The following is a 21,846-nucleotide window of genomic DNA, read 5'->3' as shown; positions in this document are numbered from 1 at the left end:
TGCAATTCATAGCAGGTCTCCCAGGGACCCAGTTTTGGGGGCAGGCACAGAAGAACACAAAGATCTCTTAGAGAGCAGAGCTTTGGCAGGCCTCTGTCTCACCTACTGCACTATTCAACAAGTGTTTTAGGTCAGGAATATCTTCGGAGGCAACCCCAAATCCAGAAGAGAGATTAACAAGCAGTAAGCGCTCCGTAATTATTTGCTCAATGGATGTCTCTTAGCATAGTGTTGGTTTATTTCCTCTACCGCTGATCTCAGCAAGAACCATCACCCCCACTTTGGCATAAACTCCCCTGCTGTGACATAGGGGGGTGTGAAGTCTTGGAAGGAGTCTGGGCCAAAGAGGGAGGGGTGGAATTCTTGTTTCTCAGGACCAGTTTCTAAAATCCCCAGCAGTGGGCCCTGTATTGGTACTAGCAGAAACATCTCAAAGTTCAAAGTACATTCTCTGCCCTGAAGACCACAAGATTTTCAGAGGTACCCTTGTCACAAGCTATAGTCTCCCCTTCCTACCTCCAATACAAAACTAGATTTTTCTACAATACAATAAACAACACCATGAGTCACATCGGTGATGGTTTAACCCCAGCAGTAGAATCACGGTGGTGACAAGATCCTTGGGACTTGGAGAGAATTACAATCCTCCACCCCTTTGCATGTGTTTCTGTGTCCTTCCTCCCCTCACCCCCTAGGTCCAATACCAATGTCCAGGACTTGGGACTTAGGAATGGTGTCAAGAATAAGGCTTCTCACTCCTGCATCAGAAACAGGATTGAGCTTGGATGACCTCAGAGCCCTACGCCTGCCCCATAGATGCCTATATAGGCTTAAACCCTAGAGCAGCTCAGGCCCCATCCTCAAGAGCAGGCAGAAGCACTATAGGGTTGCAAACTGCTGGGACGGGACTGCAAGTCTGTCTAGATAAGACATGGGCGGAAAAGCTATTCCTATGTGCTTACGGATTCCTCAAAAAGCTGAGCATCCCCCAAACTGCAGTATCTCCTTACAACTATCATGAAAAACTACAGTGACTTTAGGAAATGCCTTTACAGAGGTGGGGTGGGAGAAGGGAGGATTTCAGTCACAGCTAAACAGACTGCAGTGGGAGCAACACAAATCTCTGTAAATGTATGAGTCAGGGCTGGGTCAAGAAAAGATTTGGGGCTGGATTAAGTGATTCCCAACACCAAGCAGTGCCCCCAGCAACGGAGCAGACCTTTTCCTGTAATACAGTCATGCCATTAAAATGACTTGTCTCCATTCCAGGGCCCTGACTAAGCAGAGCCAGCCCAGCAGTCCAGCCTCAAGAAGCCAAATATTGAACCCAGCACCCTTGCACATTTTCTCCAGCCCAACCAGCTAGGGTGAATTTTCTACTTCTTAGCACCTCTCCCTCTCCCCCAAAAAACATCCATCTTGCAAGGTGAGGTGGTAGAGAAGATGTAGAAGAGTGGAAGAATGCCAGGACACATTCCCGATCCTATAAAATAGGGCTAAAGCATCACTGTCCAGATCTTGGCAGAGACAACATTTATTCCAAGCTTATCCAATCCAAACTCTCTTGGGCTGGATAGCCAATTAGAATCATCCCCAACCTAGAGGAAGCTATTGACATTCTGGGTTGGTGGAATGACCTGTCTAATCATAGGATGTTTAGCAGCAAACCATGGCCTCTACCCACTGACTGACATTAGCATCTCTCAGTTGAAACAACCAAAAATGTCCCAGACACAGCCAATCCCACCCCATCCCTGAAAGGGATGAACAGCTGAATGGAAGGGAAAGGGGAGAAGGATGAACTGACCCCTCGCTGAGAACTACTGTTTTGTTTTGAGACCAGGTCTCCCTGTGTAGATCAGGCTGGCCTTGAACTCACTATGTAGCCCAGGCTGGCTTCAAACTCCCAGCCTCCTGAGTGTTAGAATTACAGGTTTGTGCCACCATGCCCAGCAAGAACCACTGCTTTTGATACACACTGCTAAACTTCCTAAAATTGTGTGTGTGTGTGTGTGTGTGTGTGTGTGTGTGTGTGTGTGTTTTACTGGGGATTGAACCCAGGGATAGGGAAAGCCCTTTTTTAATTTTTTTTGAGACATGGACTTGCTAAGTTGCTAAATTGCCAAGGCTGGGCTCAAACTTGCACTCCTCCTGCCTCGCTACCAGAGTTCTGGGATTATAGGCGTGTGCCAGCACACCTGGTTTTAACAGCTTCTGAGTACTACATAATGAATTCCAAATTTAACCCTCTTCTCCTCCTTCTCTTCTCTTGCCTTCCTTTTCCTCCCAGAATCAGTTTTGAATACAAAATCGAAAGTTCCATGAAAACGATGTAGGATATTAAGACCCAGAGAACAGATGTACAGTGCAGACACACACCAGTGACAACCTAGGGGGAGACAGTTGAAAACACCAGGTTTTCATACTAATACTGCACTGCCTCTGGCAACTAGACTGCAGGAAGGCCTCAAATCATGTCTGTCCAGCCCCACTGCCAGCCTCTTTCTCCTTTGATATAACCAATCCACTAATCATTTTTCCAGGAAATGAATGCTGGCCCCAGCCCAAGCCCTGCCTCTCCACCCTCAGCTAGCTCCATATTCACACCCCGACTCCACAGGCCACCCCCAGCTTCACGGCTGCTTCCTGGCCATCCCTCTGGAGCTGTTTCACAGACACCTCCCAGTCCATCTCTCCAGGTGGGATGGGTGCCTAGGGGATGGGGATGCAAGAAGACCAAGCAGACTGAGTCCTAGAGCCACTCAGTTAAATTTGCTATGAACGGTAAACAGCAAAGCAAAGACCCCAACACCTTACAGGACAACAGTGCTACAGCAGAGCTGTGAAGAGATATGGTGACAATTCAGCAGGCATGGATGGCAGACAGGAAAGGTGGCCAAGTGCAAGACTTTCACCCGCATCCCTGCCATGCGCCTTGCTCAGGAAAGTCCACACTGCGCTGGGAGAAAGACAAAGTGGTAGCCCCCTTCTTGGGAAGTCTGTTCCTGAGCAGCGCCATCTCATCAAGCTTGGCTGAGGAAGCCAGAGATCTCAGCCTTTCCCAGCTTTGTTGATGAGATAAGGACAAGGGCATCTCCAAGAATTTCTGCTTTGCACTCTTCTAAAAAAAGCTTGTCAGAATGCAAATTTATCGAACTGATCCTCTTGAAGGAAGAACCCAGCCCCCCAGCCCCCCCACCACATACACACACCCCAGCCCCTTGAGTCTTTAGCCACTGGTATAGTTCCCCACTCCTCCTTCTCCCTCACAACTGGAAGAACCAGTTAGGAGGGGAGTATGTGCATCTGCACAGGACCGAGAATTTCTCCAGAGTCCTAGCTTCAGGAGCCACAACCATAGCAAGGGCCTTGGCTCTCGCTTACTTCACCATCCCTCCTCTGGTAGCAACTCGCTGTTTCTCCTGGGTTCACACCTCTCTCTCTCCTCTCTCTCTCTCTCTCTCTCTCTCTCTCTCTCTCTCTCAGCAAAGAAAAGGCCAGCATAGGAGCCCAACTTCCCTAGAGCCAGCAATTCCCAACAGTCCCAGCACCTTTCCCTGGACTGCACCTCTTGGCTGCTTTGCTCCCTGACGCCACCTCCCTCCTGGTAGGTACCCTCTGTTCCTTACTGTTGCCCAGCCTGGGGGTGAATGAGACAAGAAGGCAGAGAGAGTGGAGGCTCAAAAGGTTTTGCTGCACAGGCCAGCTGGTCCTGTCTCCAGCTTGCATCCCACTGAAGTTCCTGGAAGCTCTCCCTCAGCCCCAGCTCGCTGATGGGAGTGGGAATCTCGGCAGGAATGCAGCCCGGGCTCCTTGGTCAGGCGCCGAGGGCACTCCACATAACTCCTTAACAAGATGCTTCCTTGGGTACATTTTTCAGTGTCAGGCTCAGAATGCAAACGATTAGAAGGTTTTGTAGAATAGCAGTGTCTTCCAAGGGCAGATGGCAAATTAGACAAGCGAAAATTAACAGATCCAGGAAGCAGCACAGCAGAAACTTTCTTTGTGAACCATTCTATTTAAATTAGCAGGCGAAATCTCAGCCTGTCCAGAGTCTCCCACCCCACTTCTCCAAGAGTCATGCCTGGTGTGGGCAGGGGGTCAGTGAAGCCCCCCGGGCCCCTCATTCAAGTCCACTGCTCATAGAGGAGACTTAAATCTCTGGGCCAACTGGCCCTCAACCTCTAACAACAGAAGTCCAGTCCGATCGGTGGTGACCAAGATGGAGATTTAGCCTGGGTGCTCTCTACTCCCTCATAGCCCCATCATCACATGCCCGAAACAAAGCTCCATTTGTCCCACGGATGGGAGGCAGCACAAGGGCTGACTAATCCAGCCAGAGTCAGAAACAACCCTAAACCCACAGAGCACAGGCTGAGGGAGAACTAAGAGGGCTCCTAGAAATCAGTCACTGGTCAGCCTTGTTATTTCCTTCTACCTTTGCTGGTGAGGTCCTGGGGGATGGAGATAAAGGAGGGAAAATATGCCTCGGTGCTGGTATCTCTGTCTCTGTCTCTCCCTTAGGAACTGAATCCAAAGCCTTGCACATGCTACGCAAGTGCTGTACCACTGAGCTACATCTCCAGCCAATTTAAAAATTTTCCTTTGAGAGAGCCTCATTAAGTTGCCCAGGCTGAGTTTAAACTTGGAATCCTCCTGCTTCAATCTCCTAAACAGCTGGGATTACAGGTCTGTGCCACTGTTCCTGGTTCTAACTATAAACACTTAAACCCTTTTCCACCCTACCTTGCAAAACCAAATATACAAAACAGGTGCCTGGGTCACTCCCGTGCTCTTTCCTACACCTTTTTCCTTTGTTAGTTCCCCTATTCCCTATACAATAGTCCAGAAGCTTCATAAGCCATTTAAAAAGAGGCTTTAACCCCAACTTTACCCTGTACAGCCCTGACTCCCAGTTCTACCTCATCATCCATCCAGTTGCAACAAAGTTCTCTTATATTTTCTTGCTTTCTCCTGAAACCTCCAAAACTGGAGGAAACTCTCTCTAATGAGTAAGCAGCAGAGGTCCAGACACACTTACCTCCTCTTCCCCTTCTTTCTGACCTGACCTAAGGTGGTCCAGGAAACAGCTCCGCTACTAGGACAATGCCTCCAAAATCCTTCTCCCTAGACAGCACACCTGACCAGAACAGGAGGGATGGCTGACCACCAACTACCCCTTCTTATCTCAGTTCAGTCACTGCAAGATCACAGACCAACCTGGAATCCCCAGGCCGCACAGAAGGGCTGTCCAAGCCTTGTCAGAAAGCAGAAAACAGTGAGGGCCTCAGTACCAGCAATGCCTGCTATCCTGGAGTGGTGCAGGAAACCACATCCCTCTCTACCCATGGCAGCCATCAGACTGTGCCTCCCCAAAAGCTGGGGGCAGAAATGATACACGGCAATTCCTGCCAAACTAGAGAAAAATGGAATGGACTCCGTAACGGGGGATGAGGAGGATGGGACGGGGACAGGGCAACCGTGGGTTCTTCACTCCTTAGAGAAACTTACTCTATTGTGGGATGGTGCATGAGGAGGTGAGAAAATACAGAAGCAGCTTGGATGCCTCTTGGACAGATGAGCTAGAGAGGGACAGGGGCTGTACAAGGTAGAGTTGGGGCTAAGGCATCTTCCTTAACTGCTCACCTCAATTCTGGATCTTCGGCTTCGATTCTTCCTTTCCCCTCTGCTTCAGCTCGGGCTGACTATGGGTTAGGAAGCTGTCGCTTCCCCAGTGGTAGAGGAAACTGTTTTGCTGTTTGAGGGCTCCCACTCCTAGACCTCCTGCTGTGGTCAGCTTTGCATGGCTACATACTAAATGCCCCATTCCTAGGGAAGCAGTGTCTCTGAGGGTCTGAGCATGGCTACCATGCCCCCACAAGTGCCAGCCCAGCAAGTTTCAAGGAGACAACTATGAAAGTGATTGCTCGGGTCAAATGAGAGACCAGGTGGCTGTCTCTTCATAAGATTCCCACCTGCTGAGAATCTGGAAGGTTCTCTCTTCAGGGACCTCTTTTCTAATGTCCTCCAGCTCGGAGAGCAGAAGCAAGTGAGTGCACGGCACACTGCTCTTCTGCCCTTCACTGACTGGCCCTGAGGCACACCCTTTATGTGAGCAGAATCAAAGATCCCCCCTGAAGAGGATAGGAGTATAATTAAAATGAATGTCAAAAATAAAGCCAACCCACACAAGACCATCCATTTTTTGTTGCTCTTTGAACTCAAGTTTGTCACCACTGTGTTGCCCTACTTGTGGAAGACAGTTCTCTACATCTTGTGTGTGTGTGTGTGTGTGTGTGTGTGTGTGCGCATTGTTGTCCTTCTTCTGAGCAAGAGAAATGGACAGTTCCAGACAGTATTTCCAAGGATGTTTATACAGCAAACGGAAGACCGAGATAGTGTCTCCCTCCTGGGCAGAGGCAGATTTGCTTCCTGACTAGGAGTGATAAAGATAATGTCTCCCTGTAGGACAAAGGTTGGGCAGGTTTGCTAGCAGCCTTGAAAAGACAGGGATTTCCTATGCTTAGGTTCATTAGCTGGGACACAACTCATTGTATAAGCAGCTTCTACCTGGGACCACATGGCCCCGTGAGACCTATGAGCAAGAGGGCATGTGGGAACACAAGGACATGAAGCACTCGCACACTTTCTGCCACCATCTGTAAGACTGGGGCTATGGAACTTGTTAGCTCGTGCTATAGACTGAATTCTGTCCCCTCAAAATTCATATAGTGAGGGCTGGTGATGTAGGTCAGTGGAAGAGTGCTTGCCTAGCGTGTACAAGGCCCTGGGTTCCACCTTCAGCACCGCAAAAATAAAAATAAAAATCGCGTGGTAGAATCTAATCCCCAATGTGTTAGTGCTGGTAGGTGGAGCAGTTGGGAGGTAATTAGGCCAAGAGGGCAATAGGGCAGAGACCTCATGAATGAGATTGATGCTATTATAAAAGGGACCCCAGAGAATTCCCTTGCCCCTTCAGCCATGTGACACTGGGAGATGACAGATGACAGAGATCTCATGAGAGTTAAGCGATTTGCCTAAGGACGGACACACACACACACACACACACACACACACACACACACACACGTAAGGAACAGTGCCTGTTGGGCTTTTCCGTCTTCTGAAAATAAAAGAAAGGAGTGATGTAGCTTCTCCCTTCACATGCTCTCAAGCCCCTTTGGATTTCAGTTCACCCAAGGGCCAGCCTTCATTCATGCCGTGGCTCTGATGTGCTAAGGTGCTTTCTGAGGCCATTTCTAGCAAGAGTTCCCCCACACAGGACTCCACCTGCCCAAATGAATAAGGCGAACCTGTGAGCGCCTCCTTGGGTTCCTGTTCTTCTGCAGCCACCAGGGATGGCCCAACCCATCACCTCCACCACTGCTTACCCACAATATCTTCATAGGCATTCTCTTCTAAAGTGCTTTTGGATCCAAACTTGGGCTGGCTTTCAGTACCATTCTCAGTGGGAGAAGCAGGGTACAGGGACTGGAGACTGGATGCATCCTCAAACTCAAAGGATTTTCTGTGGATAACAAGAGCACGAGTCGTTCTGCCTGAGCCAGCTCTGCTGTTTTGCTGCAGAACAGCGTGGCAAGCAACAGCAAAGACCAAAGGCCCTCCTCACAAAGCCAGCGACTGAGAAAAGCATCAAAGTGGATCCAAACTTACCATTCAAACAAGGAGACAGATGGCCAGAAAGGCCCCCACCTGAGTGCCTGCACGAATTCTTATCCCTAATAATACCAATATTAGGTAACAATAACTACCACAAAGAATGCTACATGTCAGGTGCTGTGTCCCCTGTACCTTTACATGTATCATCTCCTTAACCTTCACAATAGTGTTAGCAGGTATTGTACCATTTTACAAATGAAGAGACTGAAATGACAGAGGCAAGATTTGCCCAGGCTCTCTGCCTCCAGAGCCTGAGTTTGAAACCACAACACTGGCCTCCCAACCCTGAAAAATACCCTCATTGGAGGAGTCTGCCATTCCCACAGGAACGGAGTGCCTGCCCCACCCGCTAGCAAGGACTCTGCTACTGCACTGGTCAGGCAGTGAGGACTCCTCCATGCTGGAAGGTCATGCCTGCGGGCATTATAGGGGCTGGGGAAGCAGCTGGTACCGGGCGCTTTGTTGAAAAGGAAGGACTCAGGACCTCTTCTGAGTTAGTTAGGACAGTCTGCAGTGGCTTCCTTCTAGCTACCTGCCCACTCCTTCCCATCCCAGATAATCTTTCCTCCACTGCAGAATTTCAATCACATGTGGTTGAGTGCTAAAGCCTGGCTCCCATTTACTGAGCCTACAGCACAGCTATTCTGCACCCCTCATCTGAGTTGGGTCCCAGCGGCATCCTCTTTTTCTCCGAAGCTCCTGGGAGGAAGACGACAAGCACTGAGACTCCCACCTCTCATCCATGAACACTTCCCTCTTCCAGGGATGTCCTTTCTCTCTTGCTTACTGAACAACTCTTCCTGAGAGTCCTGGCGTGCAAGTCATAGACTGAAAATGTCCTAAAGGCTCCATCGTGCTCTTAGCTTGTAGCATTCAACACAACGCCACACGCTAGGGCTGGCATTCTCCTCTACTGCCTCCTAGTTTTCAGCTACTTCTCTAGCAAATGTTTCAGGCTCTTGGGGAGTATTCTCCTTTTTCTATTTGTCTTTTAAATGCCAGCGTCTCTCAGACTTCTCTCTTCAGTACCTTCTAAGGGCTAAATACCCATGGGCCATCACTGTACCTACCACTTACATCCTGATGAGTCCCAAATTTGTCTGTGGCCTGGACTTCTCAGCTAGCTAAATAAATACCCGATGGCTGAGTGTGGTGGTTCCCAAATGGTGGTATGAGACCGAATTTCACTGGCACACATACAGTGTAGTCGACATCTTAAGCAGGCAGTTTTCAAGTCCACAGATGACGCATATCAGGCTCAGCCAAATTATCCTTGAAAAATCCCTGAGGAAGGCACAATATTGAGGACTCCAACAAACTGCCTCTCTTTAAGGTTAATGCTGTCAATGTTCTCACCCTTTTGAGGGAGGGGATGGAACCTAGGCCTTTGCACTGTGCTACATCTGCAGCACCCTTTTTAATTTTTATTTTGAGACAGGATCTTCCTAAGTTGTCACGCTGGGCTCAAACTTGTGATCCTCCTGTCTCAGTCTCTCAGAGTGCCACGATTACAGACATGTACCACCATGTCCAGCCTCCCCTACATTTTTCAACAGATTTCTTTTTCTTTGACTGAATACCAGAACAAATATTTGGATTGCTTTTTTTAAAAACAACAACAACAACAAAGAAATATATCAAAATGACACCTGGCATAACAAGATACAGACTCACCACCTCACACCCTCAGGGAACATGCTTGCCATGTGGTAAGGCAAACAGAGCAGCTCGCACTTTCTGAACTGTTTCTCTTTTCCCGAAGAACAGAGATTGGAGTTGGTGAAGTTCCCACCTGAGTGACTGCACTGTACATGCTCTGTATGCACGTACACCACATGCGGATGTGACATGCGGAGACATGAGTAAAACCAGAAGGCTGAGGAACTCCTCCCCACCACTTTTTCTTGTTACCTAGCTGGATTTTGCTCCTCTAAATTTATCTTAGCGATTCCCTCCATAAAGGACCTCCTCCAACGCCCACCCCCAGCCACTCCTCTGAGTCTCGGCAGCGTCCGTGCTGACACAGATCATGGCGTGTATTACAGCTCTAGTTTAACTGTGCACCAGACCGTGAAGTGCTTGAATGGAAGAACCATGTCTTATTCGCCTCTGTGTCTCTTTAGCCAGCATAAGGCTTGATGCAAAGAAGGTTCTGGATGGGTATTTAGAGAAATGGATGAATAAGGACAAAGCAAACACTCCTGGCAGGCTAGTAAAGAATTAAAAAGCCAGTAAGCATTCTAGGGTGCTTAAAATGGGATTATGCTTAGCCATGGGCTATTTGGCTCAGGGGTCTGAACCTGTGACTGCTGCTCTCTGCTACGGCAGGGAAGTTTAGAAATGAGATAGGGTATGTGGGGTGAAGCCTGAAGTACGGAGGAGACTGAACAATCCCCTGAAGTGAAACAAACATGAATGCTCATACAACTTTAAGTTACATGAGAAAGACAGCAGATTAAATCTGGCAAAGGAAGCTGGCTTCCACCCTACCCGTATCTATTCAGAGAATAGACGCCCATCAGTTTTCACCAACTCCAGAGACTAGCTTTTGAATTACTCTGGGGAGATGGCCATGGTCGTTCAGGCTCAGAAATGCCAAGATGGACCTAGAGGAAAACAATGGGAGCTTTGGACAGGGCCAAGAAGCAGATAAAATATTCTTCTACTCCTACTTCGGTCAGTCTCTCCTTTCAGAATTCAAAAGTCCCCTCTTAAAAGAGCCACAGGATTCCCTTATGTCTAGCAGGCCCTCAAAAGAGCAAGATCATATTAAATCTGCCAACACCGCTGTACTGATACAATGCAACACTGAAGAAGTTAATTCTAGCGCTTCCCTTGAAGAAGTTAATTTCCAGTGCTGGTATTTTAGATAGCAGCGAGGCTAAGATCCTACTAGCCCTCAAAAACTGAAAAAATGCCTACTCAATATAAAAGGAAGGCAAGTATGATCTTCCCATGCAGGATTAAAGACACTCCAACAGGGCCTGAGACACAGCCCAGCTTTACCCCAAAGGCCAAACCCAGCCATTGTATAAAGAACACAGCACTGAGAAGAGTTTTTTTACCTTTCCATGCCTGTTTAAGTATCCTGTAAGAACAAAAGAATAACCTTATTTTTTCGGTACAACTACCCAATTAATGATTATTTTGCTTCAGAAGTAACGAAGCACTCCTGTGACCCATATTACAATCTGCTTTTGCATCTTTCTTTAAAAGAAAGGCACTGTGCCCCACTGTAAGACACAGGAGGGCACGCATTACCTGCTCTGGGACTTGCGGTGACCACGTATGTCCTTCTTGAGTCTCCGGGTGACCGGTGGGGCTGGGGTAGAGGGCAAGGGGGGTGGAGCAGCAGGTATGGGTGAAGGAGGTAGACCATTGCTTGGCTTACTCTTGGGGTTCTTGTCAGCCTCATATTCAAAGGTGCGCTTGGGTTTGGGGACAGGATTCACAGCAGGATCAGGGGAGCTCTTTGATGGCAGCAGCTGGGAGCTAGGACTATTTCCAGTGGGCCCTGGCTTGGTGGAACCACTGCCTTCCCTCTCCAGGGGCAGGCCTGCCTCCCCCCCACGTCCAGCCACTCCTACTGCCCGGCTGCCAGCGCTTACACCCACACTCCCTGCTGGCTCCTCCAAGGTGCCCAAGACTCCAGTCTTCCTTCTCCCATGGTCTACACTGTAGCAGCTACTGGGGAGCTGTGGGATGCCCCCACCTGGCTGCTCCTTCAGGACCTGTTCAATTTTCTGGATCCGGCTCAGCACTGCTGAGCTCTCTTTCCTGCTGCCATGCCCCCTCAGGAAGGCACTGGGCTCACTCCGGCCCGGCCGCTTCTCCAGCCGGTAGAAAGAGTCCCGGACAGAAAGTGCCTCTCCCTCCTCCTCGGTCTCAGGGTAGGAACACTCAGAGAAGGTCCTGCTCATCCTCCGGAGGCCCTTGAAATCAAAGGTCTTGTCTGAGCTGCGGGGAGACGGCGCCACGCTGGGACAGCCCACACTGGGGCAGCCCTCACTGACTGCATGCTCGGCCCCAGAGCCCTCCCTCTTCTCTCCACACAGGCTCATCTTGGGCAAAGTCTCTCGGCGACCTTCCCATGCTGAAATCTTCTCTCGGATGCCCAGGTTGTGGGCACGGGCGCTGGAGCGGGTCAACAAAACACTCCGCAGGCCAGCTGCCGGCCCTAGGAATGGGGAGCTCTGGGCAAGGGGGAGGCAAGCAGCTACTCCCTCTACATCCTGAGCCGCAACCTGGACATTCTCCTTCTGGTCCTCTCTCTTGCACACTGAAGGACTTCTGTCCAAATAACCAAAGCTGGTGGCCTTGAGGGAACAGATGGGTGGTGAAGAATCCAGGGAGAGACCTTGAGGATTCTGGGGCGAAAGATCACGGGGACACCAGTCCTTGAGGAGCACTCGAGAGCTGGAGTGGCTGGGAGACCTGCAGGCTGAGGCTTCACTATCACTGAGGGTGTCGATAGGACTTCTTGGTGGGGACAGAACTGGAGGTGGAGAGACTGACTGAGACCTAGGAGCAAGAAAGAAAAGAAGGAAAATAAAACGATAATGAGTTATCTAACGACCAGAAGCATCATGCTTTATTCTGAGAGCTCAGCGTCTCTTTCTTGCAGTAGTCTCAAAGTTAATGTATCTTGAAGGGGCAAAGGCAGCTCCTTAGCCACAGCAGCCCAAACTCAGTGGGCCTCCCTGCTCAGCTCAGTCTCAGAGACCCTGAGTAACGTGTGCGGCAAAAGCCTCTTCTGTGACGGGATACAGTATCTTGAAAGCCTATGAGGGAGAGCCAGGGATTTAGCTCAGTGGCGCTACTGAAGTGCCCCAGAAGTGCAAGGTCCTGCCTGAGTTCAACCCCGGATCCCACAAAAACACATACACACACACACAAAGTCTATGAGGGGCCAGGGATTTAGCTCAGTGGCACAGCACTTGCCTGGCAAGCATGAGGTCCTGAGTTTGATCCCCAGTACAAAATAAAACAAAGAGTCTATGAGGTGTGATGGAAAAATACAGTGCACATGTTTAAATTTAAAAATATATATTATAGTAAAAGATACACTGCCATTAATTCCCCCAAAAGCTTTGAATACAATTAGCCCATCATTCTAGCCATTTTCTGGAGCAGTTTTAGAAGACCTTTCTTATGAGTGTTTTCAGTTTAGCTGCCATGGCTGCCTTAGCATCCTAAATTGATTCAAAACTTTTACCTTTCATGGTCATTGGGAATTTGGGGAAAAGCCAGGAGTTGCATGGTGCCAGATTTGGTGAACGAGGTAGATGAGGACACACCACAATGTTTTTACAGGTCTGCCTTGCAGCAGCATTCACTGTATTTTTTACATACCCATATAGACACTCACAAAAGAGGGCTTCCAGAACTGCTTCAGAAAATAGCAAGAATGATGGCATAAGTGTGTTCGGGGTGGGGGATATTTTAAGAAAGATTAATGGCAATGTGTCTTTTATTCTAATAACGTTTTTAAAATATTTAAACATTCACTGTACTTTTCAATTACTCCTGGTATATCTGCCCACAAAAGAACAGTGTGAGGCTAAGTGGCTAACAATTGCCTCTCTGGGGCAAAAAGCAGAGATTGGGAGCATTGCCCATTTGCCCATTTCTATTATGCCTAAGGAAGCAATGTGATATCACTGAAAACAGAAGTTGAGAAGAGATGTTAATGACCAACTCTTATGAGCTTCCTGAAGTGGCCTCAAATATATATGGGCTGGATCTTTGATCTTTCCCCTTAACCACACCCTCTCTCCCCCTGGTCACAAAACCCACTCCCTCAGCGTGCGTACTGACCAGAATCAGGATTTACAAAGGTCTTAAAAAGGTTAAGAGGGCCCCTCGATAAAGAGTCCTTTCCACTCCATCAGGAGGCCAGTAGGGCCGGGACACCAACTCCTTAGGTAACTCCAGAATACAGTAATGACATCATATCCAACAGGCCCCAGCCATTTCCCAGCTCCAAATCCATACACAGATCTCAGCAAATACCAAGAACAGTTCTAAATAAATGGTTTTACATATATTAACTCATTTAATCTTCACATAAATTCTCTGAGATTATCAGGTATTGTTATCTTTAACAAATGAAAGACACTAAGGCACAGAAAGGTTAAATATTTCATCTAAACTCATTCAGCTGCTATGCGGTAAAGCCAGTTAATGAACTTACACTACACAATGCTGCCTCTGTAACAACTAAGCAGTAACACCTGCCATCCCTGTGAACCCTCAGGCCCCCAAATATAGCTCAACAGAAACCTCACAGCCTCAGGGACCTCCCCAGTCTAGAACACAGTATCAGGGGATCTCTCCATCTTCCCTGCCAGGTGATTTCTTCTAGGTCAAGGCACACATAGTATCTGGAAGGTGCTCAGTAAATAACCAACAAAAGAAAGGAGAAAGTAAAGGTAAGTGAGCTTACCAGAGAGAACCATGAACAAACTTCCTATTCAGCATGCTTTTCTGATTGTCTACTATGATGATCATTGCCAGCTTTAAGAATTCTGACCAGTTTTAAACATGGCAGGATTCTGCCAATACTACACCTTGCAAAGACCCATCTCATCATAATGCCACAGCCCTCAACACTGAGCTGTCCAGCCTCACAGACTCTCCAGTGCCATTCACAGGATGGCAGCCAGCTGCCCCTGAGCCAGACTGCTGTCACTGCTCACTCACACACAGAAAACTGGAGCTCGGGTGAGTCAGGGATTGGCCAGCAATTCCCTGTTGGGTCATAGCCTCTGGCTGCCCCTGATCAACAGGAAACCTCAACATGCTTAAGTTGTTTGTAAAAGGGAAAATCAAACAAGAGTCCTCCCACGTGTATATGGGCACAGATGAGAGAAATTCAGTGCCCAGCCAAGCCATGACCAAAGAGACTACTCAGTGAGGGAATGTGAACAGAATAAGCCTCAGCCCTCCCCAGGGTAGGCAGTGGCAGGGCAGTGACCAGGCTTGCATCGGGAAGATCCTAACTTATTCCTAATCAAGAGGTCTTGGGTCTCTCTGATTTATTTTACAGAACTATAGATGCAGAAGGTCATCAGTCCAGGCCCTACGCAAATGAGTGCTTGGATACACGAAGGACTATATTTTAATTTTTCTCAAATGGAAGTAACAGAAGGTGCCTCTTTCGGTCTCTGTTCCCAGGTTAGGGAAGGGATCAGTAAAACCTATCACTTCTAGCAGAAAGGCTTAAGCTGTGCCAAAGTGGGGGCCAGGTGTCATCATGTAGGATTCTCTGTGACAAAGAACTTATGTGCATGTAGCATCTCCTGGCATGGATGAGAGAGAATGCTTACTCTTGAGCTTCAGTTCAGCTCCTCGAATTGTTTCTTAGTCCTCAAACTGAGACTAAGAATGAGAGTAAGATCATTTCCCCCTGTTGGGCAAAAGGAAACAATGGCCAATGAATGGCAGGGACCGGATCCAGGCAGTTCAGGAAGCCAACCATTTGAGCGAACCTTTCTTTTTGGGTCTGGTCTTTCATCCTGCTACTGACAATCTAGCTTCACTTCTTGGAGGTTCCCGGGACAGCTCCTTGCTAACCTCTGAACCTAGACCAAGGAACAAAAGAAGCCACCTATCACCCAGACCACAGTGTGACAGCCCCATTAAGCTTGAGACGCATCTTGACTCCTCAGCCATTCAGCCAATATATATTGAGCATCAAGTATATTCCAAATATAGTACCTTCTAGGCCTCAAGGAGCAGTAGGCTAAAAATAGTCTCTTTTTCTATAGTTCACATTCTAGTGGAGGAACACAGTGTTTCTCTGTATGTTTAGCGTAGATAAGAAACAAACCAACTCTGTGAGATGGTTATGGAGCCAGTACAGAATAAAGAATAGAAAACAGATAAAATGTTAACAGTGAGGATGAATAACCATTTTACGTACAGAGATCAGGGAAGGCCCTTCTGCCAGGAGATCATATGAATGTAACCTGAAGGAAGCGAGCAATTTGTTTATCCAGGGGAAGAATGTTTAGGGCACAAAGCCAGTAGGGCTAAAGATTAAAAAAAATGGTATACAGAGCCAACAAGTGTGGCCAGAATGGAATGAGAAGAAAAAGAGTAGGTTGAAGATTAGTCAGAAAGGCACCAAGGCCACATCATATGGGTTGCTGCTAAGACTTGGGTTTACACACAGCAAGAGAAAGAGCTCCCCAAAGGCTGTGAGAAAAGACACAATCTATCAGAGAATTAAGTATAATGGTGCAAGAAAAATAGCACTGAGGCTATTCAGGAGGACACCACAACAAACCAGACAAGAGATTATGATTGATTACAATGGTAGCTGTAGAAATAGAATTACCTTTGAGAGTTGGGCCAATAGGATTTGCTAAAAATCTGGATGAAGGGTACGAGAGACCAAGGAGAAGTCAAAGATGACAGAAGATTTCTGACCTGAGTACTTGGTGGGATACAGTTCAGACTATACATTAAAACTGGAGAGTCATTAGTAGTATATACATAATACTCTAGACTATGTGGACTACACAAGATATCGAGGGTATACACAATCAGAGAAGTCCAAGGGCTGAATCCTGGAATTTTCAGTGTTTTGAGGTCAGGATTAGTAACAGGAACTATCTGAGGAGATTAAGAGGGGCCTTTGGTGAGGAAAGAAGAAAACCATGAAGACTGATGTCCCGAGACTTTGAAGAACTAATAGGGGGTGATAACTAAGTCAAACCTGTCAACAACTGAGCAAGAGAAAGACTGATAAATGATCATGAGATTTGCCAATATGGAAGTCATTGACTTTGAGAAATTCTAGGGGGTAGAAAGGGAATCCTGACTGGAAAGGATTCAAGAAAATGGGAGGAGAGGGAGTAGAAGTAGAGGACAGTTCAGGCAACTCAAAAAAGGAGCAGGAAAATGTGGTGGTAGTTGGAGGAGAATATGGGCAAACAGAAGCATTTGGCTTGATAATTTGGGCTAGGAGACACTACCACATGCTTGAATGATGACTGGAATGATCTGTAGGATTCAGAAAAGTTTTCAATGGGAGTCAAAGATGCAGGAGCAATAGCCTTGAACAGGCATAGAGGGAAGTGGGGAGCCAATGCCCATCTAGAAGGACTGGCCTTGGATGACAGAACCCTGCCTTTGTATCCACCTGAGCCAGGTGTCTTACCACATGGCTGCTTTATGCTTCTCCTCAACCCCCGGCTTTACTGTTGCATGTATTCTCTACTCATTCCATAGAAGGGAGAAAAGGTCAGAGTTTCCCCCTCTCCAAGCATCTGGATCTAGCCCCTCCCTGGCCTACTCGATGACTAAGTCCTATCAATTCTGCTTTCCAACATCTCTTTGCTCTTTCTCCTCCTTACCCTCCCCACTGCTACTAGGACTGGTTCAGATCTTATCTTTCACCAAGGTTATTAAAACAGTTCTTAATTTCTCTTTTCACCTTCAGTCTTAATTTTATTCTAGTCTATCATGTTCTAACATCTTCCTAAAATGCAAACTGACTGTGTTTGAAGCTCCCCTCTATTTGCAGAATAAATTGAAAGTTCACTGGTCTGTCTGACAAGGACCCTTTGACTTGATTCCTACACATTTTTCCCTTCAATACCTCACACTGTTCCCTCGCATCAATCCTGTACTCCATCACTGGCACGTCAAACTCCAAGCTTGTTCCCACCCTACCCGTTTCACCCAGGTGGAGATGGGCAATTTTGGATGCCTCCATTGTGCCTGGAAGAGTGTATATTATGGTGTGTATAACACTTTATTCCGCCATGTTGTTTCCTAATCTGTCTTCCTAACTATACCATGAGTGCTCCTACTTGAAGGCAGTAACACAATCTTGGTAATCTTGTATCCCCTGTACTTCAAACTGCACCTAAAATTGAGTAGTAACAACTAATATATTTGTGTGGAATAAACAACTGAAAGAAAAAATAAAACAATGAAAATTTAGGTTTCCTTCATGCCTATCCAGGGCAAGGTCTACAGACTTCACTTCTCTGCCTCCCTCATTGTGTGATATGACCTGATAAACAACACAGCAACCCCCATATAGCTATCAGCCCCCAAAGTGCTTTCCTGTAATGCAACAACTGTACACCAGACCAAAACTCTAGAGATCTGGATCCTGGATCTACCACTTCGTAGGTGTGCTCATGGGCAAGTCAGCCTAAATTCTGAGCCTCCAGTTCTTTATAAAATGGGGGAAACACATATTCTGGGTATCCTTTAATACTAGCTGTGTGACTAAAATGATGTCAATTTGTAAAAGTAAACTATAAATAATTCCATAATGGTCAAAGAAAATACAAAACAAATAGCCAAGGCTCTGCTCTTGTCATCTCTCACTCTGCTCTACAGTCCCAGAATGTGACCCCAGGGAGGTGGCCACCATGCGACTGGGTGCCTGGTGTGCCACAGCTTGTCAGTGGCAGCCAGTTCAGCTGCTGGGCACAGGCACTGATGCCAACTCCATGGCAAACAACTTGCCAAAACCAACATTTTCAGGAGGCAGGGAGTAAGATAAACAGAAGAAAGGGGAGGGTAAACAGAAAATTTAAAAGAAACAGAGGACCAAAAACACACAGAGCAAACCAATGTAAAGAGAAAGCAATGTGTGTGCCTGTTGGAACATGCACAGATAGAAATTTCAAGTGCAAAATACTCCAGTTGTTTCAAATGAATATGACCAACTCCTGGGTTAGTGTGGACCCTCTCAAGTAACACTTTCTGAAGCATTTGTACTAAAGGATGCCCCAAATATGTCAAGTCTACAATCTAAGCAGAGAGGAGGAGAAAAAGAAGGAAGGCAGCCTGAGTCCTATCAGCAAGACTAGGAGTTTGTTCCCCAGCAAAGAGAAGGGGCTTGCCCAGGAACTTCTGTTGACATCCCCCTCCTCATCCCACTCCAGAACAGTTCCAATAAAAAGCCAGAGCACTGGGTGACACAACTTGGCCTTCCTCTTCCCAGAGCAATCTCAGCCCAACAGGGTTTAAGGCAGCCTCAGCCTCTGAGTGGCCTACATTAAAGCTACCATGCAAAGAGACATACAAGGTCAATCACAGCTTGCCAGGGTGAACAGAATGGTAGCTGGGGTCAAAGAATATACGGAGTGGCTTTTTCAACTCCAGAAAATACTTCTACAATGCTACCAAAGCCATACTGTCTGTTCCCCAGGTGATTTCCAAGGAAACACAAAGAGGACTCGTGAGCTCTTCTCTGGATAGAAATCCAGAGCTATTCTAAGGAGTAGCAGCAATGAATATAGAATACATTTACGGTACAAAATCCCTTGCAAGGGCCTGTACAGTACAAGTAGAGCCAGACATTATGCAAAGCCAGGAGGAACACAAATCCACTTCTAAGAAACCTTATCAAAGGTATTTATGATGGTTTTAGAATATGGTCTCCAAATTTTTCAACGCGTCTTCTGTCAAAACGTCCGCTCCTCTTGAGTCCAGTCTCTATACCTGCCTGCCCAATAGAATGCAGCAGAAATGACAATGGGTCTCCTTTCAGGCCCAGACCTCAAGATACTAGCAGCTCCTAATTCCTGTACCACATGCTATAAGCAAGGCCAGGCCGTACGGAAAGGGCACATGTAGGTGTTCTAGTAAAAGTCCCAGCAACAGCCAGGGTCAACCTCTCAACAAAGCCAGGTGACATGGGTCCCTAACCACTGGATAATCCTGAACCTTGAACTCTTTCTAGTGAGGTCACAGATATCATGGAACAGGAACATGCCATCCCTGTAAAGTTCTGTGTGAATTCCTAATAAATAGAATCTGGAAACATAACAAAATGGCTATATTACACTACTGAATTTCAGAGTATTATTTGGCAACAGATAACAGATTTTGGGATGTATAAGTGAAAGTAAAATCCTTGTGTTATGTCCCCCAAAGCCTCATGTGGTCATGTGGGGCATTTTCAGAGGTAGCTAGATCGAGTACGTGATACTCGAATTCATTCATGGTGCAGTGCGAGGCTCAAGGGCATTAGGATTACAGGCATGAGTGCTACACGTTCTAAGTAGTCTGGATAAGATAAAAGGACAGAAAGATGCTGTAAATGTCCCTTGTTGCTTTTGCTACCTGGCGCACACCATGTTGTTTCTCCTCTACAAAGCCTGTCTGCCATCCACCCTACCTTGGAGCCAGCTGATTACTGGCTGAAACCTCTACAAGCTGTAAGCCAAATAAACCTTTCTCCTTTTAACTTTGCTTGTTGGGTACTTTGTCTCAGCAATGAGAGAAAAGTAACTAAGACAATCCTAAAATATTAATTTTTGCATTGTCAGTAGGGACTTAAAGGCAACTAAGGAAAATAAGTTATCAGAAGCCAGAAGAAAGAGAACTCACTGTGTTGAAAAGTAAGGAGATTCTGTCACCTGTGAAAATAGGAAATAAAGCTAACAAATTTGATGAACTAGTTATGGAAATTTGCAGGCAAAGTACTAGAGGTGCTCTCTGACTTCTAGCTGTCAACAGTAAAAGAGATGAATTACAAAAGGAACTATTCAATTTTCAACCAAAGTTTAAAGGCTACATAAATGAGAAAGGGCTTGTTGAATCAGAAAACAAAATCATTTTTCATTTCCAATCTCTCCAGACAGGAAAAAAATTCTCAAATTAAGAAATAACTTCAAGCTGGGATTGACAGCACCTGTTTTATAATCCTAGGACTCTGGAAGGCTGAGGCAGGATAATTACAAGTTTTAACCCGACCTGGCCAATTTAGCAGTTTAGTGAGACTCTATCTCAAAATGAAAACTAAAACTAAGAAAGGGCTTGGAATGTGTACCTAGGTACAAAGACCACTACATCCCCCGCAACACACACACACACACACACACACACACACACACACACACACACATATACACACATTCAAAGAGAGAAAAGGGAAAACAGAAAAGAAAAACTGGCCTCCAGATTGCAGTGATGGTTTCACTGAGTATATGTATATTGTATGAGAAAACTCATCAAACTGTACACTTTATATTATAGGTTACTCTACATTTTTAGCCTTCAATAAATCTGTAGAAAACTTAAGGGACTGGAAAACTCCTGTTAAGACCCTTAAAATGATTTAAAGCATTGCCTCATGGAACCTTTTAGACAGGTAAAAAGGCCTTCTAACTATCTTAAGAGCTGATCTTGCAGACCTCTCTGCAGACAAGAAGGCTTCTAAACTCTTAGGAACTGTTGTTCCACAGCAATCTCACTGGAGCCCCAACGTAGAGAGGGGCTCTGTCTTTAAGTGATCTATATGTGTGCCTTTTGTCTATTATAGTGGATCATAAGCTGACTCATAAGATACTCATGAAGTTTTTGCTTCTGTTGTTGTTTTGTGGTGCTGAGCATTGATCCCAGGGCCTGGCATGTTAAGCAAGTGCTCTACTACTAAACTATATCCTAAGACCTTAAAAAATGTTTTTGGACACAGGGTCTCCAGTGTTGATCAGGCTAGCCTTGAAAGTGCAATCCTTCTGCCTCAGCCTCCCAAGTACGTGGGATTACAGGCATGTACTACCACGTTCTGGTGTGACCATGAACTCCCCCCACCCACCAGTACTGGGAATGGAACTCAGGACCTTGCACTTGCTAGGCAAGCATGGCCACTGAGCTGAGCTATGTCCCAGCCCATTCATGAATTTCTTAAAGGAAGTATGTCAGCTTGGACTGAAAAGAACAAAGAGTAAAAAATGGAAGGAAGACTTTGACCCTTGACATGTTATAGGAATGAAACAGATGGTGAAAAATCATTCACCTATAACAATAAGTTACTTTTTATGGAAAAGTAAGAATAACTCAGAGGGCAGAACCAAAAGACTAAAGCGTAAAGATAGAGAGAAGGTAAATGACTCTGAGGCAGCAAAATAAGACCTAATTGAGGAATTGGCGACATTTGTCTCGCTAAATATAAGAATTACAATGGGCCAGTGACTGCTCAGTGCCTCTTGTTTCCCTCTTTTTGAAAAGAAGCCTCTACAGTGCTCACCCTAGGCCTGTCTCACCAGAGTATTCTGGAGGCACAGATGTACTCTTGTTGGTTTATAGACCTTTACAGAAAAAAAAAAAATTTTAAAAAAAAAAAAAAAAAAAAAAAAAAAAACAGTACTCATGGAGCTACAGAATGAAAAGAACTGTACCCCCTGGGTG

At 46.5% G+C, this 21,846-nt stretch overlaps 1 protein-coding gene across 11 annotated transcripts in view; it reads right to left on the bottom strand.

Moving 5' to 3' along the window:
• The window catches only part of Dennd2b (DENN domain containing 2B), a 189,573-nt gene that overhangs the window by 23,974 nt on the left and 143,753 nt on the right, over positions 1 to 21,846 (bottom strand). For 10 of the 11 annotated variants that reach the window (XM_010615321.1, XM_010615324.1, XM_010615320.1 and 7 more), the window contains 2 exons: positions 10,942 to 12,201; positions 7,392 to 7,528 (listed from right to left, as the gene is read on the bottom strand). In XM_010615321.1, coding sequence (XP_010613623.1) covers positions 7,392 to 7,528; positions 10,942 to 12,201 — 1,397 coding nt within the window. Of the gene's footprint in view, positions 1 to 7,103; positions 7,155 to 7,391; positions 7,529 to 10,941; positions 12,202 to 21,846 lie in introns of those variants that run through there. The other variant, XM_033764153.1, reaches the window with a different exon arrangement.

The sequence above is a fragment of the Fukomys damarensis genome, unplaced genomic scaffold (genome assembly GCF_012274545.1).
Source record: "Fukomys damarensis isolate Sample0158 unplaced genomic scaffold, DMR_v1.0_HiC HiC_scaffold_16, whole genome shotgun sequence".
In the NCBI taxonomy this organism is placed as follows: Eukaryota; Metazoa; Chordata; class Mammalia; order Rodentia; family Bathyergidae; genus Fukomys; species Fukomys damarensis.
Note: the sequence above shows the minus strand (reverse complement) of the source record. Positions and strands in the feature narration are given on the sequence as shown.